This window comes from Argiope bruennichi, chromosome 3, assembly GCF_947563725.1.
Source record: "Argiope bruennichi chromosome 3, qqArgBrue1.1, whole genome shotgun sequence".
Lineage (NCBI taxonomy): Eukaryota > Metazoa > Arthropoda > Arachnida > Araneae > Araneidae > Argiope > Argiope bruennichi.
In genome coordinates, this window is record NC_079153.1 from 18,817,640 (window position 1) to 18,844,668 (window position 27,029).

The 27,029-nt window shown below is 30.8% G+C and overlaps 1 protein-coding gene across 1 annotated transcript; it reads right to left on the reverse strand.

The window, feature by feature from the left end:
• LOC129963303 (glucose dehydrogenase [FAD, quinone]-like) lies at positions 1–27,029 on the reverse strand. The gene is made up of 11 exons (XM_056077590.1): positions 26,864–27,029; positions 23,004–23,209; positions 19,500–19,689; positions 17,591–17,722; positions 16,488–16,609; positions 13,542–13,709; positions 12,095–12,245; positions 8,312–8,460; positions 5,722–5,899; positions 2,463–2,685; positions 1–263 (listed from the first exon to the last, which is right to left on the reverse strand). Exons 1-11 carry the CDS (start codon positions 27,003–27,005, stop codon positions 41–43), a joined length of 1,884 nt encoding a protein of 627 aa, XP_055933565.1. The 5' UTR covers positions 27,006–27,029; the 3' UTR covers positions 1–40.

Sequence of the window (27,029 nt, forward strand, 5' to 3'; positions counted from 1 at the left end):
TTAAAAATCGACAAATCGCCATTGTTTACATTGAATTATTTTAACGACCATAACTCCAGAAATCATAAATCGAACGAATGTTTGAAAAGTCTGTCTCAAAATCGTAGTTTGGAAATTCGTAGCTAGATGGACATTGAAATGTTTGCTTGATGATATCAGCAGCTTTCTCGGCGATCATGATGGTCGGGATATTAGTATTTCCTGATGGAAGGGTAGGCATGACAGATGCATCGACAACTCGTAGACCTTGAATGCCTTTCACTCTGAAAATAGGAAACAAATCGTTTTCATCAACCATTAAAAGCGATAAAAATTATGCTTAACTATTTTAAATATATTAGTATGTATAATTGTGAAGTAAAATGCTAGTTAAGTGTTTCCGTTATTTCGCCAAGGATGCCAACAGCAAAAAGTCGCCAATCAAGATGGCTAACCATATAAACAATACTGTGAAACAATTACAGTAAATTTTCATTTTTATTACACTTATGGGACTTATCGATCACGATTGTTTTATCTACAATTATTACAACAAGTTTTTTTTTTTTTTTAAATCTTTCCACTTATTTTTGGACTTTTATTCCCGAATCTTCTTTGAATTCTGAAATAACGAATTTTTGCAAACTGACTGCTCTGGTCTATACTTCAGAGAATAAAATTTGAATAACGATGCCTTCGGCATCTGAAGAAGGCGCTGATTAGATATTTTTAACTTAAAAGAAGAAAAAAAGCATTCTATGGTTTCGCTAGCAGCGGGAGCAGGAACCTAGTAGTTTCGCTAGCATATCGTACGTAATGATTTTTTTTTCTTTTGAATAATTCAAAAGAAATGGAATAAATTAGTCACTCAATGCCTGATTTATGAAATGAAAAAGTGTGAAATAAAGACAAACGATTCAAAAAACGGGAGCAGATGTTTTTAGTTTCTGTCCTGCTAAAATTCGCAGGCAGATTTAATTAATCTGTCATTACTCAGTTATAATTGCAAAAGGATACATTTTTTTTCTGTTAATAATTCACTTCAAAAACAACACTGAATGTTTTATTAGCAGTAATTATACTTTCAATAATAAAATAAAATAAATTTTTTAATAGATGTTTATTAGTCGATTATTTTTAATTTTCATTTTATACAAAACTGTTGTAGTAGATATATAACACAACAAACGAAAAAAAAAAATGTAAACAAATCAGTAATAGCGTCATTAGGAAAATTATACGGCTTCCTTTTTTTTGGGTTGCCATATTGGCGACAAACTCGGGGACACACTAAAGTAGGGTTAAACCTAATTATGGTTACAAATATGACAGGAATTTCTATTTTTTTTTCTTTCAGCTTAATCCAAAATTTTTGGATGTGTGAAATTTATAATTTAATACTCAAAGAATGTATTGAAAAACTGAATTTTGAATTTTTAGCTAAGAAAAATATAAACTCGACGATTGTCGGAACTTAACTTTCGCCAAAAGATCACAACTTTAATATATTTTAAATAAGATATCTTAAGAAAATCAAACGGTATGTATTTTTTGAAGTAATATAGGAAACCTCAAATTAAAATTTTAATAAATTAAAAACATATTATGTGTTTTGTTAATTAAATTTTTTGAAAACATTAATTGGAATTTTTTTTTTAAAAATTTGTTTCAGTTTATTTTATTTGCCTAAAGAGTATATACCAAAGGTGTGGGAAACTGACGGTCTTTATTCATTTTGTATTTGGATGTGACATTTTTACATATTGTTACTTGTCTTATGTTTCTTTAGAAAGATTTTTATAATCAATTATCCAAACTTCTAGATGTGTTAGAGTTTTGAAACTATCTATAGTTGTATATCATTAAGGAAAACGGACGAAATATCAATAATTTTTAAAACTTAATTATCTATCAATAACTAAGGTTTAATTTCATAACTGCTTCATATGTAAAGAATTTGTTACAATTTTTATGAAAATTATAAGATTCCATAAAACTTTATAATAATGCCAAAATATAAAATAATATAAAATGCCTTTATAATATAAAATACCAAATTTATTATTAATTATATTATGTAAATAAGAAAGTTTTTTTTAAAATATGCTTTTATTGGTGCATTAAAAAGTAAGGAAGATTTTCATAGATATTCTGAGGGTAAAAAAGAAATTGCAAAGTCATGAGACAGTGAAAGCAAATGATATAGAAATTAAGCTACAATAAATATTATAAGAAAAAAAAATATCCTGAGAATCTATTAAAATTAAAATATATTATAAATGCGATTAAAATCTGATTATCTAATGATATTAGGTATTTTATAGGTGATTTCCTAGCTTTCAGATAAAAAGTAATTGACGTCTACTTTAATAGGCAAAGAAAAGTATATTGAAAAAATATTTAAACACCATAGTTAATAAATAATGATATTTCATTACGAATTTATATGAACATTCTACCATAATAATCGAGTGAACAGTTACCTTAAAAGAGGATCGACAACAGTTGTAGGATCTCTTGGATCTCCCATTTTAGCTGTTCCCACTGGGTGACTGAGAGTCACCACTGCACCCCTCGCTATGCAAGTGAAGTAGCTGTCATCATTGCCGTAAAACTGCTCGCATCCTGGGAAAAGGGTTTCGAAAGGCTTCGCTCCCACTTTTTGCATCGATTCACTCGTTGCTATTTTCTGACAAGTCTTCATGCCTACATATGGAATAAAAGAAGCTTGAAAAACACAAGAAAAATGGTTTATTCGATATATGTATATCTTTTCATGATGAAGTTCAAGTTCATCTCTTCATATTCTATTTTGAACTATTATTAAGAAGTTTTGGTTCAAACCAAAACCAGGCAATTCTACAAACCGAATAGGAAGATAGAAAAAAAAAAAAAAAAAAAAAAAAAAAAAGGAAAGTTCGGAACTTATATAATTTTAGAAAGGGATTTTAAGGACAGAAGGTTTATGACTTTAGAGTGTGTTAGATTTAGCGTGAGAAAATAAAGAGTCAGTGCAACTCAGAAGTTAAAATGAAATTCTCTCTCTCTCTCTCTCTATATATATATATATATGCAGGAATATATATATATATATATATGCAGGAAAATGCGTGACAAGAAGAGAAAATTTTTGAAATTTTAGAACTTTGATTTATTTTAGCACATGAGACATAATTTAATTACAAAGAATAAGAGGTAAGAAATACATCTGTCTACACCATGACACAAGAGCAGAAGAGACCAAAATTTTTCCCTTCACTGATTTTACTATGAGATTTGATAGGGATTTCTTTGACATGTATAGTTTTAGGAAAGGGAAATTTAGGCATTTTTAAAAGAATTTTGCAAACAATAAGAAATTTTTTCCCTTCACTTGGAGCGTAGGAAAATGCGGAAGTGAGCAGTTTTATAGAGATCATGTTTAATTAATTATTATTAAAAAATGGGAATTGGATCAGAAAATAAGATTATGATGAAAATTTGGAAATTAATTAATTTAAATTAGATTAAAAGATACATTACATATATTATATATATAATAAGTTCAGTTTATCCAAATTTTTTAAAAATTTATTCTTTTTTTTTTCTTTGCAATTTTTTTTTCCAATTTCTGAATTATGTCCGTTTTTGCTGTACACGCGTCTATATGCATCAATATCAAAATGAATGCACCATAACATTACATTTCGGGTAATCCCTGTTTGAAGATATATAAGTTCCGTATACGTTCTCAAGGTCTCTTTTCCCTGCTTTCTGCTTTATTGTTTGTGTTTGCCGCTCTAAATCGGTCATATATTTTGTTTGAAAAATAATTTTTTTTAAAGTATCAAAGAATTTATTCAATTCGTAGAACATTATTCCACTTCTATTCTTCTTCAAAATGAAGAAGAATAGAAGTGGTATTAGGTGAGATCATTGCTTTCTCACTTTTCACAACATTCCATGTATGTACTTTATTTCATGATTTTTTTTATTTTCTCTTTAATCTTTATTTTCTGCAATTTTATATTTCTTCACTGCCCTTTTATCTTAAAATTTTGTATTGCATCTATTATTTTTAATAAAGACCCAGGAAAATAAAATCTCAGTAAATGCAAATTGATATTTCATAATGATTAAATATAATGATACAAATTTCTAACTTATTTTTTATATTAAAAATATTTACCATTAATAATTTTTCTAATATTAATTTAAATTTCGGAATTTAAAAAAAAACTACTTTTTATGATTCTTAAAAGTTTCTTTTTAAATTATTTTGAAGCAATTTAAATAATCGGAATCCATCGGAACAGTTTGCCAACCACTAATTTAAAGCATTCAATTAAACATCCCTTGGACTAAGGAAATGTGACCGATAATGAAAAATTTAAACTTTCATAATATGAAGTAAAGTAAAAGAATATATAATAATCTGCAAAAATTCGATATCGGAACTTTGACGAACTTCAATGTTTCGAATTTCCTTGAGACCGAAAATCATATCTTTGGAATTATGCATGTTTGTTTGTAAACATGATAACTTAAAAATACATTGAGCTTACGGGATGAAATTTGTAACATAAATTTCTATTTTAACTCCAAATATATGAATTTCAACCAAATTTTGAGTGAAAAAACCTGTAAAGTGGAATTTAACTCATCTGCATCGTCAGATCGTGTAAATGAACATGATAACTCAAAATATGTATTACATTTAGAACATAATTCCATCCTCAGAAATGTGTGTTAAATTTTGGAGCATGCACTATTGTATGATAATATTAAACTTCAGATTATGCTCACATTTCAGACAAAAATATTTTTTTTCTTTTGTAATGCTGCTTTCCAGTCGAATTAGTTCCACCATAAGGAAGACAGTTTTAGAGACAATGACTGAATGGTCTCCTGGCCTTGGCGACCAACTTGGTGACCCTTTTGCGATTTGGCGACTAATATGGCAATTTGGCGGAAAAATAGGTGATTCCCGAGTTTATAGGAATTTTAGTGAAAGATTCATTAGGATGCAAGTTATGGGGATCTTTCTAGAATCTTCTTTGTCCTGTTCATGGAAACTATAAAAAGCAGGGAGACAAAGCTATAGTCCCTCGAGTATTCAGGAAGCCTTTAGTCGTGTGTTGACCAATCAGCTTATATTGAGTCAGTAATAAGTCGGCAGTCGAGTTCAGCTCAAGCGGAGAAAAGCAGCAGATCGACATCGTGCATGTTTTCTTCTGTGGAGTTCTTTCTGAGTGCTTTGAACGTTAGGGTTATTTACTTATGTGTAATGCTGCTTCCCAGCTGAATTAGTTCCATAATAAGGAAGACAGTTTTACAGATATCTCTGATGAATGGTCTCCTGGCCTTGGCGATAAACTTGGTGGGCATTTTACGATTTGGCGACCAATGATGTGCTGCTGTTTACAAGTACTGTTTTCTTGTATGTGTGTCCATGCCTTCACACAGAAAAAAGATTATTCTTTGTTAATGAGCCTGTTAGATTGCACTCACTACACCGAACTGGTTGATTGCCGAACTTGCAGATTATGAATTTTGTATTTTTCGGTAACTATATTAAGGAAAAACCCAAAATCTGATTGATTCATTTTCTTTTCTTTTATGAATCTTTTACCAAGGAAAGAAAAATAAATGAAATCAGTAAATGCTACCATAATTAAAGGAGAATACCTTATATATAAAATTATTTCAAGTTTAAGGTTTCAAAAGTAAACAGAGAATATTTGTTTCAGTGCTATTCTTTACCTTCAACAATTGGTCTAATGTCATCAGGATCCGCAAAATAATTGGGATCAATAATTGGAGGATCGTAGGGATTGGTGGTATTCAATAGGACAATCCCCCGACTCCTCGGATGTAAATGCTGGCTCAGGCATATGAACATTGAATTGTTTTCGTATGGACCGTAAATTGCTTCGTAAACCTGAAACAAAGGAGTGTTTCGTAAATGAAAATAAAATACAAACAACTCTAGCATCTAGAACAATAAAGAAAGTATACATTTTTACAGTGAAAAAACAGATGAGTTCGAAAGCAATATTAACATACTTATTAGAATATTCAAAATAAAACTAACTGGATCGCGTTCTTTAAAGCATAGGCTGCTTTTGAATTAATTTGTTTATTAGTTTCGACATTTTCATATACGAAGTATGCAAAAAAAAAACAAAAAAACTTATGTTTGAGATTTGGGCGAATTTTTATGTTTCAGATCTTTTTAAATCAGAAAACCACGTTTGCATAAGTGACAGCCATAACTAGAAAACGTAAATAGCTAGATGGAGAAAATATGAAACACAGCTTTTACATCTTAATGTAGATTTACATCAAATTGTGAACGTTTTCATGAAAGAGTTGCTTGTCTTTTGGTCTGTACTTTCATCTGCATGCAAATGTGATAATTCAAAAGCATAGTGATTTATAAATGAGAACTGAAATTTGGTGTTGTTGCGAAACTAAAGGCCGTGTAATGTTAATACCTCCATCCAATATATATATATATAGGTTTGAAACCATAGACGAGATGTTGTATTTTTACTTTCACTTTATTCTCTCTTAATATCCATCTCGTGAAAGCATAATTATTTACAAGCAGACGCAGCTCGGCACAAAAGCAGAAGTAAGAAAGAAGCGAAAACGGGACCGAAACAAATGACCACTAGCCTTATATAACATAGGATTTCCGGCCACACGCCAATTCAATACATATGTTGACCTTTGACGCCTTTTCAAGGGCACTGAAGATATCACTTTCATTTGACACGTAGTACTGATGGCGCATTATTTTTACAAAGGGATTAATTAAATTGGATGACGAAATAAGAGAATATTTTTAGAATGGAGTTACTATGGGCTAAATTAAGATAAAATCTTGGAAATTAATTAAATTGAAATTAGAATTAAAATATCATTACATATATATAAAGTGTGTTCTTGTATTCATGGGCCAAATTTTAAGGATATGTAAAATACAGATAAAGAAGCACTTTTTGTTTAGTAATGTGTAAGTAATGTGGGATCGAAAATTAAAAGTTTCGGTGGTAAAACAAAAGAAATGCTGATGAAATGAAGGAAAAGTTCTTTACTTACATAATATTTCAGTAAGAGCACACATGTGCCACCACCAGTATCGATAAAGGCCTAGTAGCATCTAGAAAGTAATTAGTGTGTACTCTTTTGAAGATGCCAGGTTTTCCACAAATAATTACAGCGATGACTGAAATTTTTGCAATGAAATTTTTTTATCAAAGTCATTGGAAGTCTGGTAGACACTACATTTTTCCGCCTTGCTTATACTTACTTGTTCCATCTACACTTTTCATTTCCGACAACATGCTGCTATACAAAAATTGCTTTTTTATATGTATTTTACCTACCCTTAAAGCTTGGCACATGATTACAGGGACACCCTGTATATAAATTCTTATTGATGAGATAGGATATTGAAGGTGACAATGATGAAAGCAGATGAAAGTTCCTCTTCCTTACATCTCTGGACAAAAGGAATTTCAAATTGCCAATTTTTTTAAAAAAATAGAATTTTTATGAGAAGATTGACATTTTATCGGATACCAGATGATTTGGCAAACATTAACGATGAAGCGAAAGAATCAGAAATAGTAACTACTTTGCAATAGCAGATAGTCAATATGACGAATGCTCTTTCTGCCTTTTACGTGTAAATTTTACTTAGCTATATAATGTTGTTATAAATGTATTATCTAGTTCCCCTGTATAATTAGTTTCACAGTAAGAATAAGATATAATTTCATAATTTTACAGATATTTTTAATGGATGCTAAATGTCCATAATCCAAGTCAATGATCTCCTATCCTGACATTTTGTGATAAAAATAAAGGATCTAAAAATTTGATGGATTTTTGCATTATTTCTTTTAGATCTAAGATTCTTATAGAAATCTCTATATCCTGTTGCTAGACTATTAAATGAAAAGAGATCAGATGACTGTTTAATTCTCTCTTTGGAGTGTTGATCTCGATTCGAGCTCTTTAGTTGTACATTCTGAGAGCTACAACTTTTGAATTGGCTATTTATTGTTTGCTTGTGTTCTATAAATGCAGTTATTTGAATACGGTTGTGTCTTTCTGTTGAGTTTAGCGTGTTTTTTTGTGTGCTTGTGGCATAAAGCTACCAATTTTGTTGAATTTCTTATACCGCACACCGAGGGCGGATTTTCGAACAAAATTTTCCTAGTTATATTAATTTTCAATTTCCTTCGTTCTTTCTTCTACAGTGACAAACTATATTATGGCATACTAGGCCGACAAAAAGCAACTAAGGACTTGCATCTCAATGGGTTGCATTTCAACTCACTTCTGGTTTGAATCCGACTTGCTGTTCAGGAAATTCCTTCGGGACCTCTATAAAGTAGATCTGATGATCAGGATAATCCACATTGGGAGAGACGAGCATAGAGTTCAGGAAAGCTATTATTGAGACAAACTCTGATGCTGCCAAGGGTCCTGCAAGGACAGTTTTGCTGTGAAGATAATTTTGTTACAAGTTTTATTTGCTCATAAAAAATTTCATTAAAATACAATCAACGTTTAGAATTTCTTTAATTACTTCATTATCAGACTTTGATAATACCTTATTTTTATATAGGCATGATTTGTAAAGTATACAATAGAATTTTTGTTTCTCGAAATTAACTGGGTTTTTATTTGCAATTATGATTTTACCTCTAGATTATCTATCAGATAAATTGTAATTAGTTTAGTTATCAATAAGCAAACATTAATATTTGTCGAATAAGTAGAAAATATAAATATAAAGAAATTGTTTCTATGGATATTATGACCTGACTATTTTGCTACAACCATTAGATGCACTTTATTCTGAAGACAGTTAATTTGATTCTTTTGGTAGAAAGTAGCATTTTTTTTTAAAATTTAAAGCTTGTAAGTGGCTGTAAAATTCAAAGGGAAATTTACAAACCTGTTTCGTGAATACTTCTCATTTGTCCAACTCTCTTAAATTAAACACCGTGGATCCATGTTTACCTTTGTATTTTAATATATACATACAGAGTGGTAAAAAAAACTTCCCCTATATATGTAACCCCAGCGACCTGTCCGCTCAACCAATCGAACCAAAATTTGTATAACTTCACGTGTTATCGCATCTTGCAATTCTGACACAGTTGCAGAATTCCGTTATTCCTGAATTGCAGCAACGAAATGCCATTAGGGACATTGTATGGATGCAAGATGGCGCTCCTCCACACGTCGCCCAATGTGTTCGACCAGTGCTGCAACAACACTTTGGTGACAGAGTCATCTCTAGTAACTTTGTAGTTTCGTGGCCACCACGATCCCCCGACTCACTCCTATGGATTTCTGGTTCTGGAATTATCTTAAATCTAAGGTGTACACGCCTGGTCCATGAGATGTGTCAAGATTGCAAGATGCCATAACGCGTGAAGTTATGCAGATTCCTCCTTTCGTATTACGTTCGGCATTGTTGTCCACAATCTTCCGAATGCAATGCGTTGTCGCCTGCGAAGATGAACACGGTGAAAACCTATAATTATAACTTTCAATTCCAATAAAAACTTTTTTTCTCTTTCGTCTCTGTGTTGTCATTAGTCCTTTATAATGCTCTTCTTTGAAAATGCTTTACGGCGGCAATTTTCGTCACACGCTAATCGTTCCAACGTCATTTGTGGTTTTTCAATACGTTGATCAATTTGTGGAAGGAAAAAGTGGGTGTTGACATTCGAAAATTTCAAAATTCTCTCACTGTAACCGTAACCGTGAGTTCTGCGTTGTTTAGAATCATCACAATCTCCAGCGCATACCTTCAAACAACCATGTCTGAAATTTTGGTTCGATTGGTTGAGCGGATAGGCCTCTAGGGTTTCATATATAGGGGAAGTTTTTTTTTGACCACCCTGTATATATATGATGGTTCAGGATTTCTTACTTTCTCTTATACGAAGTAAATATGGATAAATTACTGCAAGAATAAAAAAAAAATCATTTAAGGACTTTGTAAATTTAAACTTTGTCTCTCATTGAGAATTATAAAAATATTTTTAGAAACGTATTTCTATGTCTATTCGTTTCTGCATAATTGATAAGATTACTTAGATATACCTCGAATTAGGTGAATGACATTTGGTATATATACAAGATCCAAAGCTGCCCTGATGGAGCTAAATGGAAAAAGAGAGATCACTATGAAGCAGCTCATTCAGACGAAAGCACCAATGGAAATCATAAACTATCAAAGGGCATAATTGAGTATTACAACAGACTCAAGATTCTAGACTAGATTATCAGACTCAGGATACTAGATATAAATAGGCTATAAAGATGCCAGAATTCCTGTTAGTTTGGAATTTCAATATAATATTGTTACGAATCTGTAATGCTGCTTCCCAGCATAGTTGGTTCAACCATCGGAAAGAATGTTTTACAGTCATCGGTATTGGACGGAGTCCGGTGTCGCGTCGGAGGGTCCCGGAGCTTGGCGACAAACTTGGCGACTTTGGCGCCAAAATAGATTATACCCGAAACATCGAGAATTCCCCGATCCGTCCAGTAGGAACGGAGATACGCCTCTAACGTTCCTGATAGGTTGAGAGGCGTCTAGCCCTGCCTCCTGAGACCTATAAAAGGAAGCGGCCGCAGCTGCTAGGGCAGAGTAGTCGGAATCGACAGAAAGAACTGGCCTTCCAGAGATTAGCGGAGTAGCGACGGAGTCAAATGAGTGCTGAATTAAGTTGTGCGCTACGGTCTGCATTAGAGTCTGTTGTGTGCTGTTGTCTGCACGTCTCGGCTGAAGATAATTGTGTGCTGTATATAGTTGTCGTCTTTGTGTTGTCTTGTGTGTCTTCGTGTAAATAAACGCTGTTGTTTCATTTTCTACTGCCGCCTGCTGATTGAGTGTTCTCCACACCATATAACTCCCACTATCCAAACGAACCCCGGAAATTTCGTAACAATATTTTCAATGAGATTCAACTTGTAGTTCAGTACGAAATTTGATAAGCTGCTTTTGTATCAAAATATCAGAACTTTATCAGATTTTGATTAAACTATTCAGGGAAAAGAGCCAAATTAAAAGAAAAATGAGTGAATAAATAATATTGTGTTTACAAAGATGTTTTAAACACTTATTAAACCGATGTCATTCAAAAATAAATTTTAAGTTATTTCCTTTATATCTGCGATTTATAATATAAAACCAAGGAAAACATATACATTCAGTTCTAGTACTTATGTTACTTACAGTATGTTACTGATTCATTCGTATATGAAATTACTAAACACATTTATTTGCATACGACTTTAGGTCGCTGTAAATGAAAATTTAGTTTTGAAAATTATAGATGTCAGAAGGGAAAAATACCAGATTATCAAAATATCAATAATGGAATATCAAAAATATCGATATGCAGAGAAAAATATCGAAATCATGAAACTAGAAGTTTATAAGAACAAACCTCAGCGGGAAAGACAATTTTAGATTACTTTTAAATAAGATGTATTGATGGTGATCGAGATTTTTGTAGTAGAGGAAATTTATAAGAAGTTTATTGTACAACGGTTAGAAATATATTTAATGCATTTTGAATGACATTCTTATGCAAAAGTACAAAAAAAAAAAAAAAAAAGTCGAAAGGGAAATTTTTAAACTTTTATCAAACAGGTACCCAAGCCGGACTTACCCTGCTCTGATTAAACAATTTTTAATAACCATAACTGTTTTTCGCAACAGCTTGACGGCGATAACTAATGTCGAAACCTGATGGTTATTATTGACAAAAGTATACCCACTCTCATCAAAGGTCCGCTCCTCTACAGAACTGTAAGTGACTCGAATCCATGACCTTATCCGCCCAGGTAGTAAGAGCCAACTATTATATCAGAAGCTTCACATTTTCTACCTCATGTTATCCCTGCTGATATTATCAAAACAAGCAAATGAGCGTTTAGAAACAAAAATTGTAAATGATTGACAAAATAAAGCATTACAATATTCAATATGATTCATTTTAATCCCAAACTTTCCAATGAGGAAATGTTTCCACTACTATGGACTTTATTTTTAAGTTATAGTAGCTACACTGAATTTATATAAATTTTATACCTGATCGGTTGTCGATGTATTCTTGGATATTTTGTGGATTCTGAACTTTCTGTGTAGTCGTTGCAATGCTAGGGTCAAGAAGATACGGTGTAATTGTACCACAATGGTCTTGAAAGTTTTCACCTACTGGCAAATCCGCAACGACTGGGATCTATAAAAATAAATTATAAAATAGAATAATAAGTTAATCATCATTACAGTTCAAAATTCAATGTCATATTTTACCTAATTGTCTTCACCGTATGACTAGCGACTACTATTTCAATTTTTTAAGTTTGGTAGTCTTTTCTTTCTTTCTTCATTTTGTTAATGCAATTTGCTTAGTGGTATAATTTAAGTACAATCATTATCGTAGAATTGCTCCGTATCTTATGTTTCTAAGTAAAGGACAGAAGATCAGCCATTAAACAGCATAATTCATTTTTTTTTAGTAAAAACAGTAATAGAAGGAGGTCCTTTCAAATTCTACATGTTCTAGAGTTTCAAACTGACACAGATGGTAATTTCATTCTGGGAATTATCAAGCTACTGATTTTTATCTTCAAAAATTATACCGATTTTCCATTTATTCTAATACAATTAAACAAGATTTCAACGCTCTCAATGAAATTGTCTAAAATAATTTTAAATATTGATATTTAAAGTTTTATAATTCGATCAATTTCTATCCTAGAAGATTTTTTTTTGCTTAAATGTTAGTCACTAATGTCAGTTTTGCTTAATGTTATGTCACTAAATTTGGCCTAACGAGTGAGGGATTGCATAAGAATTTTCCATATTTTCTTCAGAAGTTTATTTATTGGCGTAAACTATAAGACTTTTAGTCATTAATAGTATATTTTTTCGTCTAGAAGTAAAATCTTTGCTGCTTAAAAATTAGTTATTGGGCCATGATTTGAATGGGCGAACTGTTATTCACATTTTTATTTGACAGATATATAAAAGCTAACTAAAAATTAAAAACTAACTGTTTCATTTGATCACTCAATAGAGTCACTAATGGTTATAACACAAAATTTTAACTACAGTTTGTATCTGTTTCGGCTATATTTAAATAAAAAAATCACCTTTTATTATAATGATTATTGATATCCATTATTGAAACACGATTAGAGTGGGCATTCTGCGCATGTATCTTATTTATGATATATAGAGATACAAAAGTTTACTAAAAGTTGAAAATTAACAGTTTCTTTAGAACCATTCAATAGAGTCACCGACAATCACAATACAAAATTTTAACTGCAGCTTGTATTTGTTGCCTGAATTTTCGATTGTATTTGAATCCAAAATTAACATCAACGACTTTATTATAACGTCTAATTTATAATTTGATAATAATATTTGAAAAAATTTAGGAAGGGGACTAAAGCGTTATCTTATAATTTAAGGAGTTGAGTAAAACATTAAAATTGATATGCATATAATTTGCAAATTTATCTCTTACTCCTAGATTTTGGAGGTGTTCCTTGGGTCCGATTCCAGAAAGCATGAGAATTTGAGGAGTGTTGGTACCTCCAGCTGACATGATCACTTCACGCCTGGCTTTTACTTCGTAGGTACGGTTCTGGATATCGAACTGAACGCCAGTAGCTCGGCGTCCGTTCAAAAGTACCTAGAAGTTAAAAAAGGAATTATAATATTATCACGGAGTGCTGGAATTTCTTTTCTATAAATTTAAATAGTTCAATCTGAGTGAACTGAAACTCAAAAATCTCTCATAAAATACTTGATGATTTTCATAAATTCTATTAATTTGTAAACTGTAAGAAAAAAAAGATACCCATTGCCAGTCGAGTTGCGCTTTTTCATTGAAAAAATATATAAAAGCAATTACATCGGTTTACGTTGGTGAGTTGACTATCGAAATCAGACTTCTAAAAAATTTGTACCGGATAAAGAAGCCTGTAGAATATTTAACACTAATTTTTGTGTTCCAATAAAAATATATTCATCTTAAAGGAAAAGTTTAAATTAAGAAGGTCTAGGTAATAAAAGTCCTATACAATGAATTATTAAATGTAAAAATAGCTTAATAACATCAAGACGGAATTTTAAAAATTGTTAATTTGGATATGTATTTAAAAAAATGTAAGTAAAATTTCCGTAATTGCTTTTAAGTACGTGATATATTATAGAAAGGAAAAACTGATAAATATTTCAAATCGATATTTGTATTATTTCTTGAAAAATTCGATTATGTTTAAAATAACAGGGCTGTCGGAAAATGTAAGAACTTTTTAATTAGTCAGAATTCAAAAAGAGAAAAAAAGTCTATTCTAAAAATAGTGTTCTAGATATCAAATGGCATCATAATGATCTAGTATATTTTTTAATTTTCATATCTTTAAAAAAAATAAATTTGAATTTAGCATTTTGTTTTAATTTTCAAGTCTGAATTCATTTTTCGAAGACAAGCCCATTCCCGTGTCTTACTTTTTAATGTTTTTAAAGAATTAGTCGCCTTACATAGTAATTTTTTTTCCTTTTCCAAATTTAATTTTCAGAACATTTTTTCGAAAATCAATCATGAAAATTTGATTCTGGAATCCTGATAAAGGAAAAAGTACTTACAGGAAATTTTAGACGATCTTGTCTCTATACAAAGTCTAATTTTTTTTAAAAAAATAGTGTAGATATTAACTTGAAATTTGAATCAGTTTTTATCTTCTGTATGCCCCACACTTGTATCGAATTACAAAAATTCCATTCCAATAAATTAAAAAAAATTTCCAAATTAACGCTTTTTTTAATATTTATTTTTAATCTAATTAAGCTTTTGTCATGTTTTATAAATCACCGTATAAATATTTTAAACACTTACCATTTTTTACTCCAAACTTTTCCTTTGAGATTAATATATTTTTTTAAACGCGAAGAACTCCATGTTAAAACTTCTACTCCCTTTTTGTCCGGTAAAATATCCGGGTGCATATTTAAAGATCTGTATTGATAAGCAAGCTCAACAATTTAAGTCAACAAAAGTGCTATGTATTTTTATCAAACTTTGCTATTTTAAATAACAATCCTGCTGGATTATCATGGACAGTTACAAGAATAGAAAATGTCAATTATTGGATTAATAACATTTATATTTATGGAATATACATATGATTTTAATAGCGTGTATTTATCACAAACTTGATATTTTAAATGTTATTACTAGGAAATAGTGGATAGAAATAAAATGATTACAAGAAATTGAAAAAAAATTATTTCCTGTAATTTCTAATAAATTACAAAAAAAAAAAAAAAAATACGAATTACCACCTTAATTTGCTAGTCCTTGGAATCATAATTATTATTTATGAATTGAAGTTTTTAGTGCAAAGTTTGCTTGAGTTTTTAAGAGAAATAAAGATTTAAATAATAATGGGTGCATCATGAAAAGAAATTTTATAGTAAAATCATTTAAAATATATCTAAAAATTTTATCAAAAGTATATAAATTTCCATATTCTAAATAAAAAAAGACTAGAAATAGACTGCATTGCCTTCAACGTTATTTTCAGTCTAAATGTCAAACATAACGGAATACTTGTATAAAAAATTATCTCAATGCATTATAAATTTTATTTCATCTTTTTGCAATTAAATATATACCTTATGAATTTCAGATCAGGAAAAATGTTCTTAATAGGAAAAATTTTAATATTTTTTAATCGTAAAAGTATCGAAAAATAAAATTTTCCAGCATTTTCAGATGTATTTAAAGAAATCTCAGAAGAACATCTCATTTTTTTAATTATTTAAGTTCCTTTTAATTATACCAATGTTTCAACTAAGAATTAAAAGAGTGCTATTTTGCAAGGGAAATTGCACTTTTAAAACACTAATATTTATTTTTGACGAGGATTCCATTGAGTTGGCCACTCTGGCTTGAGCATTATCCAACCTTCAAGTTTACACAATGCCGATGTTATATGAATCACGAAGACAAATTTAGCTTTTACTAACACTATATATACATTGGATATCGTATTTCGAGCCTGCAAACATATAGATCTGTTGTCTCTCCGACTTATTCAGAGACATTAAATAAAACATGATGTGTGCTTTTTTTTATTATTCAGTGATGTTCAAATTCCAGGTTGAACAATCCTGATGTTATATGAACCAAGATGACAAATTTATTTTTTACTAAGACTATATATATATATAATGGATCTCATATTTCGAGACCGCGAACTAGTAAGCTTGTTGCCTTTCCTATTTATTCAGAGTTAATAAAAATAAAATAATGAGAGCCTTTTTTTGAATAAATCAGAGTTATTCAAAATTTTTATATATATTATTTTATATCCAAATTTTTATATTTGTATACATGATATTGTATTTAATTGCGTTGCACATTTATTCGCAACTTATGAGAAGAATATTCGTAATAAATCACCTTTCTGACGTGAGCTCCGGCGACGATATCGAGATTTGTGCGATTTTCTGCCGGCACGAGGTAAGCTTTAGCTGTGCTACAGCGCTGCCTTCGTCTCATAGTTCCCTGTAGTATATTAAAACCTAAAGCAAAGAGTAACAAAAAAATGAACATATTTTGAATCACCTTCTTCACCTGATCCCAATTTTTAAAATCTTTCCGGTACATTCTACAACAAGAACTTATTACTCCATCGACAATTTTCCATTTATGTATTGTTCATTTTTGATAATAAAAAACAAAGCCAAAGAAAACAATATAACGCTAGGAATTTTGACCATTTTCTGGCTCAAATTTATCAGAATATACGGTTATTGACGGTATCGATGGATTAATATGCCCAAATATATCAAATTTCTTATCAAAACTCTTATCACTACATTTCATTCTTTCAAAATCTTTTCTTATAAACTTTATTTTGATATAATTCAATACGTCATTTTATAATTTCATATTAAAAAACAATACACGATTATCATAAGCATTAGGAAGCATATCTTCTTGAATGAATGATTAAAATGTTCCTAAATCTCAATGACTTCAATTAAGTTTTTACGCAATATTATATAAAAGATCAAAGGTATCCAGGGAATAATATTATTTTTTTTCAATTTGTGATATTTAGTTTTATAAAAAAAATACCAAATAAGTATTAATACTCTCTTATAGTGGCACTTCGTGAAGCTGCATGAAGGGGCATAAATATTCTTCTCATTCTTTTCCTATTTCCATGTCGCTGTTTTGAATGTTAATTGATAATGTTAAATTAAAAATCATTTGATTGATTGAGATGTCACTTCTGATGCCATTTTCGACTATTTATTCCAGAGAGCTATGCATGAAAGATACACACATTTCTGTTTATTTCTAATAGTAAAATGTACTTGGGCATTTTCATAGTATTCTGTTGTGGTTTGATCCTTAATAGCTCTCAAATGTCTAAGTCGTTCAATGTGTCATACAACTCTTTATTTGCAAAATTCTTAATCTTCAATTTATCGAATTCATCATATTCTGGTTAAAAATTCCCTTCATTTTAAAATTTGACACAATACATTTCTTACCAGTTTCACGAGCGGCATTCGAGTCCAAAATGTTATAACCCATTTTCTGCGCTGCTTCGTAAAGGGGACTTCTCATTTCTGCTTCATATCTCGGCTTCTCAACTGTCATAGGACCTCCTATAGCATGGTAACCTAATAAAATAGAGCCCATTATAGTTTCTTTTCTAAAACAAGACATATATCGACAGCATTATAGTTTGTCAGATTAGTGAATCACTTGAACCTATAGTATTAGTAAATTTAGTGTTTTTAACTTTCTAATATACGAAATATAAAGAAAGCATTGTAAGCGTCATAAGATTCGAATGAGAGATTTTGACGAATCTCCACGTTTAAAATGCCTTAATAATGTCTTAAATATGCCTCCCTGAGTTTTGGAAAACACAATTTTGGCATTTTTTTACTGTCTGTTTCTGAATATGACAACTCCAAAAATACTTAGAACTAGATGGATGAAATTTGGTAAATTGATTTACGATCAAATTTGTAGATTTCTGTCAAATTCTGAACGAAATCCATTCCCAGCAAATACGTCTGTCAGGCTATTCGAGAACGAGTAAGCTCGATAAGTATAATATAATATGCTTCTCAGGTGTAAGATTTAAAATATAGATTTTTATTAAATTTTGAATCAAATATATCAAACGATTGACCGTCTGTCGGTCTGCACATTTTCATGTATGTAAACGCAATGACTTAAGTCAATGAAATATGGTATATTACCTTGTGATTATAATTATAGTTTCGTATTAAATTTGATGTCCATCGGGTAATAAAAAGTTATCCAAAATATATATTCTCATGATAAATTCAGTAAAAATGTTCGGTTCACAACAAAGATCTATATTCTGTAACTAATATTCCCCAAAACCATGCAGGGTATTTGCGGCTTTACCCAAGGTCCACAATTTTATTCGGAAGGAAGGGAATAAAAAAAATTATTGGAATTTATTCAAGAAAGTGTTGGGAAAACCACTCCTAATGATTTATATAAATATAATTGCATGTTTCATTGAGAATCAAGAATTTCTTTCAATTCATTCTATTCTCTAAATGAAACGTAAGTCAATAAAATTAAATTAATTTGCTGAATCAGATTCTACACAAGGGTAATCATACATTGACTTCTCCACCTCGCCCTGAAGTGCACGAATAAATCTGAATGAAAGGACCGCTTCGACAGCATTGCGGGAATCGAAGTTAATTCCTAAATGTCATTATTGGCCACGATACAACCCTTTACGTGGATACGTCTCATCATTAGTAGGGGTAGACGACCCCACACCGTTTCTGTATCACATGGGTGGCGAGAACCAACCACCATGTCGGAAGTGCTCCTCCCCAGATTCAGGGCATTTGTCGACAATATTGTTTTCTGATATCTTAATTATGAAAGTCGTCTAAGAAGATACACAAGCAAAGTCATATTTTTCTTTCTTGTTATGGATTAATATTGCCCAAGAAAGAGAAATGCCCTTACTCACATAATTGATCAATATTTATTTAGAGAAAGATTTACATTTTAACAGTATATAAACAACATGAATTATTTGTATACTTTTAAACAAATCAACAGAAACAGGTTCTTTGAAAAAAGGAGAAAAGAAAATAGTTATAATTATCGAAAATTCATGCGTACGTAAAAAGTTATAAAGTTCTGTAGCAAAGGATAATAGTACAGTATTTGTTACGACAATACTGTACATATTCATATACAAGTGTACGTATATGAATATGCACACGCGTATTCATATATATGTTTTACGTGTTACCATATATATGAAACACATATATTAGTATATACGTGTTTTAAAGACATATTCATATATACTTTAGAAATTAAAAAAAGCATAGAGAAACTAAGTAATTAAAAAAACATATGAAAGAAAAAAATTCTGGGAGAATTTACCATTTGCAAGGAATTCTGGATTTCTGTTGTCTTCTAGTTTCAGAAAGTAAGGCCATACATCTCTGAAACTCCACCCCTTAGCACCCTGAGCATCCCAATTGTCGTAGTCTTTATGGTTGCCTCTGACGTAGAGCATTCCATTCAGTAGACTAGATCCTCCAAGACCTTTGCCGGCCGGCCATATTATTTGCTACAGTAAAAAAAAATGTTTGCAAAAATATTTAAATGATTTACAAAATATTGAAAAAAATCTTCTGTAAGTCACTTGCATATTGGTGTGACCAAATATTCCTGAATGATCTAAGGAACTTTGTAGATTGTGAGATCATATTTATTAATTATAGTCTCGTAAACAATCATATGTAATTTATTCACTTATTAATCGCACTTATTATCTAAATTAGATTAGGTTAATGTCCTTTGGAAAAAAAATATATATATATACCAGTTTGTAACAAAAAAAAAACAAAACAAAAAAAAAACAAACAGCAAACCTTTAAATCTTAAGCTCATAAAATAGGAGATATTTCATCGATTGTAGAAATAATATGTAAAAAGAAAAGACGAAAACTCATATATTATATATTATATCTCTGTATTAAAGAACAGGTGTCGCTATGTTAAAAAAATAACAGTCTTTCATACTTATCTCATACCGCACACATGCACGCATTACACGCACATACACTGCACATACAAACATACAAATTTAAGTTAACGTACTCATAGTTATAACGCTTTTCATATTATGGACAAACAATTTTATAATATAGTATTTATAAATAATATTCATCCATTTAACTTAGGAGTTACTAAACTTTTAAAAATTGCAACCTACTTTTTTGGAATTGAATTTGTAATGTATGAACAGAACTTGTTTTGTTTCAGAAAAAGATTTTTTGGTTTAAAAAAGGGAAAAAACATTTATTGCTAAACATTATTTTACAAAAAAATATTTTTATTGTGTGGCATGATAAAGATTTTAAGCCCATATTATTTTTCAAATTTGGGAAGATGCATATACATTCAAATTCATACTGTGGTCCACTGAAATTTGACTCATTTCCCACAATATGGGAATTCTTGGTTTAACCAGTTTTTATTTTTGAGCTGTAACGTTTTTTAAAATGCTGTTTTTAATGAAAAACATATGTATTTTTTCGATTTTTTTAAAAAGTTACATGGTATTCAATAATTAAAATTTTTGTAATGGCTTGCCAAAACAGCTTTGTCATAATCATTGAACCTTTACTGACATATGCTAATCTATTTTTAATGATAAACATATGTATTTTTTCAATTTTTTTTAAAGGTTACATGGTATTTAATAGTTAAAATTTTTGTAATAACTTGTCAAAACAGCTTTGTCATAATCCTTGAACCTTTACTGACATATGCTAATTTTGGAGGGATTTTATGTGGATTTTTTTTTATGGATAAAAATTTGTGGTTTAGTACGAATTAGAATAATCTCTGAGAAATGTGGGAAGGTAGTGAGAACTTTCAAAGCCCAGGTAATTTCATTTGAAAGCATGCATATTGGAGAGGTTCGATAATGATGACGGACCTTTTTTTAGTTTTTTAAAGATTTTATTTTTCTCCGCTTTCGGGAGTTGGATTGAGCCTTGCCTTTCGGCGTTGCTGCTACGTCTATAATGTTACAAAGACTCATAGTTTTTTACATATACCGCTAGAGGGCGTTACAAGTGAGAGGCGGGGCAACATTCTTACGTAACACATATTACTCATTAACATGTACTAGTAAAAAACTTTAAAGAACAACAACAACAAAAAAAAGCGCACAGTTTAAAGCGAGAGCATTAAAAATGCTTAGCAATAGATAATAAAGTTTATATGGTTTCCTCAATTAACAGCAAATGATTAAAATAACACATTTTAGCAAAATTATTCGCCAGAAAGAATAGAAACAAAGGCAATTACGAAGAAAGAGCCGGGAATAAAGATATCTGGTTAGAAAAAAAAGCAAATTTTTTCAAGCATTTTCAGTTTTTCATAACAAACATCAGATTAATCTATTAGCATTAAAAAAATGACAAATTACGTATAACTTTGGAACCTACATTAAAAAAGTAAATATAGAAAAAAAACTACAATACATATTCAAAGGCGATCATAGAAGCGGATAAAAAAAAGCACTATTTAAAATTTACATCACGTTTATTGAAACAGTTTCATAAAATACAAATGTCATTTTCTCATGCTCCAATTACCATAAAAAGAGATGTAGAGATCAAAATAAATTTATTGCGGGCAGTTACGTATAATCATGGTTACTTTTCAACATAATTGACGTGAATATTCAGACCATTTGTGTCCATTAATATCCATTCCTCATTAAAAAAATATTGCCACTAGGGATGTGAGATGATATTAACGTTCCTTTGAAATTTCACGTTAATCTGAAATTATTATTATAGCATACTAGCCAGTTCTTTAATTCAGGGAAGCGATAAAAACTACTTGATTCTTAGCTACATTCTCCGTGACAAAAGCAAAAGAATGCATGACTATCTCTAAATCGTGTTAAACGAGTTGTTCAACTCGTTCAAAAGATGCAGGAAAACTGGTATCCGAGATAATGAGTTGGTGGACCAAATAATGACAAATCTGGAAAATTGATCTTGGTAATTTCCATAAAGCTATTTCGAAAAAAAAAAAAAAATCCCAAAATTTTTTTGACTGATGAATAACTTTAAAAGGGCGTTAGGATCCATCTCACATGACTGACGGCAATGCTCTTCAAAGAGAGAATAGGAAATCATATCCCTTGATATGACAAATGCCTGAATCTGATATGACAAATGCCAACGATCAAGCCAAAAAATAAGCATGATTATACTTAAATTTAGGCAATAAATTCTTTTTGTTCTCCATTCTTGTATTTTTTATAGTTCATAGGTGATTGAAAAATTACACCAATCCTCGTAATATTAACTAAATAAAGCAAATTTTTTATTGATTATAGAGTATACTCCAAATGACCGTTATAGGAAAATTCAATTTTCTGGTTAAACAATGTGGAATATTTATTCTATTAAAAATATGCTTAGGTGTATTTAGGAAAGCCAACCACAAAAATGAATGTTAACTTGGTTTCAGAACTGCGGCGAAATTTCATGTTTAGCTTAATTGTATTAAAGTCCCATCTTTAAGCAACGCTATGGCTATTTTGGGAATGAACTTCGTAATTTCGAACCACAATCAGTTGAAGAGGACAATACCTGAGCTGGCACTTCCTTCTCCAAATTTCTGCACTACACCACCGGAAGGACAACTCGGACAGATTTAGCGTGTACCAGACGGGCTTACATGACGGTACTTCAGTGAAAGAAGTTCTCAAAGTCTGTAACCCACCGGGTCCGTAGATGTGACCTTACCATCTGGCCACTACGACAGCGGTTTTCTGTGTAAAATACATGATAACAACTATTCTTACCAAAATTTTTCCAAAAAATATATAACATAACGAAACGAAAAACTCACCCTGTTGATCAATGCATTCCCCGTGTGTCTCTGGGGTACTGTCATAAACTGCCAATCGATATTCGTGAACCAAAAGTTTCTACCAAGACTTGGAACATCATTTAGCAGGGGTGGCTTGCCCGTACCGGCTTCCAGAAGCAGGACACTGACACACGGTTCTTCTGATAGGCGAGCGGCCAAAGTGGATCCAGCTGAACCTGCGCCAACTGTCCACGAAAAAAAAGACATCAATATCAGCTTCAGCAATTTTTTACTTTGATTCCTTAATCGCCAAAACACTCGCCAAGAATCACATGATAGATTCAGTAAAAATGCTAAATTCACGCCAATAGCTAATATTTTCTTAACTATTGTTCGCCAATATCATGCAAGATGTTCTCTGACATCATAAGTGTATTAAAGAGTATGCGAGAAAGTTTCGGGGAGATCACCCACCCTAGTTTCTTATTATTGATCACAAATAAGTTATAGCTAGTTATAATTAATGATCGTAAATTCCTTTGTACACATTTGCTTTCCATTTCGAAGTTATAAGAAACAATATTTTTGAAGTGCTTGACTTAAGAAAGTATGTTTGATCACATTACAAATACTTTGAATTATTTGTGAGATTGAGTCTCGAACTTTCGTTCCTCTAATTCTGAAGTTGAGACCCTATTAAAGATGATCATATCGATGAGTTGGTATTTTGCGATAAATAAATAAAAAAATAAAGAAAAGTTTTTTCTTAACGGTGGGTTTTATTAAAAAACAAAAGATGTTTTTAGTTTATCATAATGGAGTTTAAGAAATATTATTTAAATTTAAAAATGATATTATAATTTTCACTTTTTTGTATATGAAGTATGGAAAGAGAAGCTATTGTAATCACCGAAAATTCAAACTCGAGATTTCGGCGATTATCCACCGTCTATGAGAGAAAAAAGCACATCTTTGCAGCTATGCCTTTCTATCTATGAACATGATCAGTTAAAAAAAATTTGATGCATACTGATGAAATTTGATTCGAAGTCTTTGCCTCTAATTTGTCGATTTTTGAACGAAATCCACTGATTGGAAATCTGTCTGTCCGAAAGCAATGAAGATGATAATGGGTGAACCGGAGTTTAACCCCCTTCTTCGCCAAGTTGCGATAACGCGCTAAAGCTGGCGACCTCCAGACTGGCAAACATATAATCTTTCGCCTTTATTATGCGCTATGATTGGACATTTACTCCCTCGCTTTTGAACATTTCGCAAAACACGGCGCAAGACCGTTGTTGGCGATTTGGCGATTTCTGAAAATTGTGCCAAGCAAGGGGTTAAACTCCGATCGTACCCATGATAATTACAAAACGCAAAGAGCGAGACAAATTAAGTTTCATTCTCAGTTTTCACATCTAAAATGCAGTTCCACATGAAATTTTGAACAAAATCTGTCAGAGAGACTGTATCTTCACACACATATATAAGCAAATTTAAATCAGAAACACAACGACTTAAAATAAATGAACTTTGCAGGTAATCTTGTAACTAATAGTATAGTTGTGCGCTAGTTTTAACTTCATTCGATAGATAAAAACGAGCTCAAAATGCATTATGGCCTTTCTTCATTATAATACTAAGCACAGAGGCTTATGTCTATGACGGTGAAAATAAAAATCTGAGTACGCGTTGCATTGAAGACTTTGCTCCAGTTCAGAATTATATGTATTATGATTATATATATATTAGAAGAAAATATTATATCAGGCAATTTCGAAGAAACCACTCTCACTGTATTAAGAAAGATATAATAACGAGCAGAACTAAAGATGCATTTACATTTTTTTAAAGTAGTAAAATGCTAAAAAGAATATAGTTTCTTCTATTGTTAAAGTTTTGCAAATCAAAAAAATACTACGCTACGATGAATTTAAAGGTACAATTTTTAAAGTACCAAGCACAATGCGAAAATTTTTGCCGGATTATTATGCTAGAAAATAATTATGTTAATATAAAATAATTACCTTTAATAGTAAAAGTGTTGAAATATGGACATAAGGTAATAAAATATAGCAATAATGTGTGTATATCATTCATTTATTTTTACTTTCTCGTATACGTAGTATAAAGAAAGTATTACAATCGCTAAAAAATTCGAATTCGAAACTTTGACGAATCCACGTTTTAGATTTCCTTGAGTTCGAAAAACACATTTTTTGAAACTATCCATCTGTCTGTCTGTCATAAATACCAAGACCTCTTCAAAACTACACAATAGCTGAGACCAAAATGCCAATTATCAAAATCAGCCGAAATTATAACTTCAAAAGTGCAGTTCTGACAAAGGAAATCAAAACCACAGGACTCAGAAGGACGTTACAGATTTCTGACTTTTCAGTGATTATTTATATGCTTATACATATCATACAGATGTTCTCAATGTAATTTATCAATTTTTTCAGTTAGTAATCTCGTTTCCCTGTAAGTTGAATCTATAGTGACCATTTGTTTAAGTATCCTTGTCCCCTCTATTCAGTTATTACGTCACCAAAAAATTAAATACAGTCGTGTAGGATTTGACACTGTTGGGATTCTCTCTGGAGAACCCTGGATTGTCTGTCGTCTCTTTCTTTCTACCAACATTTTCTTTCTTTCTTTCTTTCTTTCTTTTTTTTCCTTCCATCTTGTGCTCATCCAACTGGTTAGATAACTTAGTGTTATAGGCGCCGGGGCACAGGATGGCGTTATGTTATGTCTGTCTGTGACAAAGACAGCTCAAAACAAATTTTGAACCATACAGATGAAATTTGGTATAAGGCTTCTTAAAAACCAAATTTGTATATTTCTAGCAATTCTGATCTGATTTACAGTGGCGTTTTATTCTAGTTTTTATTTCTATCATTCCTAAATTAAAACTGATAAAACAGCCCAGAATTACCAAAATAATATATATATTGTTTTGAAATCCATACCAAAGTTATTAATTCATAAGAAGCGAGTTAGTGAAATATTTTAAATACATATTCGTTTGATTTAGTTGTTATTTTAAGCCAACACTATGGCTATTTTAGGATGAACCTTGTATTTTCGAGCAGCGGTCAAATGACGAGTATGACACCTCAGCTAGCACCTCCTCTCTGAACTTCCGCACCAAATCACACCAGCAACATATTCTTTTGAAAATCGACATAATAATATCTACCTTTCTTGTAGTATTTTCTTCACGAAGGAAATTGATACTCTGAAATGAATTTAATTTTTATATAAATATTCGGGCTTCCCTTAACTATAACTTTTCTTTAAAAAAAGATTATTAGATTCTTATATGATTATCCAAAACATTGGTCAACTACAAGCATTATCAAGATAATAAAAGTTCAGTGATTAAAAAAAAGTATTTACTTGGTGTTAATAATATAAATACACGATCAAATAAATAGTTTTACTTAAGAGACGCATATTATAGAAAACTCTTATTCTGAATAAAGTTTTCCAATAACATTTTTTTCCCATTATTTTCCAATAAAGTTTTCCAAATTATTTTCGTTTATTTTACAATATCCATTTTAAATGTAAGTTAAAATATATCTAAATACATATGCAATATTTTTTATTGCTGGTAAAAAATAAGTAACATAAATTTTTAAACTATTGTTATAATAGAAAAATTAACATTTTGAAATAAAAGCTATTTAAACTATTTACCTTGTCAAAATCATAATTGTAATACGATAATCACGTAGTTGAAAAGTACTTTGGTCCCAAATAATTTCTAAGCTGTTAATCAACATTTCGATTGACAATTATCTGTTTGAAGAGATTGAATTTTAAAACCTTTTTTGATATTACCGTTTCTTTCATAGTTTGGTTTTGTAAAAACGAAAACATAAACATACCTATTACGTAGTCATATTCCTCTTTGAAATTAGTCGTAGATTTCGGAGCATTCCGTTGAGTAGCCAGAGACAACAAGAGCAGAGGCAACAAGGGAGAATTCGCCAAAGGCGTTGGATAGGCCCTCTCGGCAGCTATGTCCATGCCGATCCGATAAAAAAAGAACAC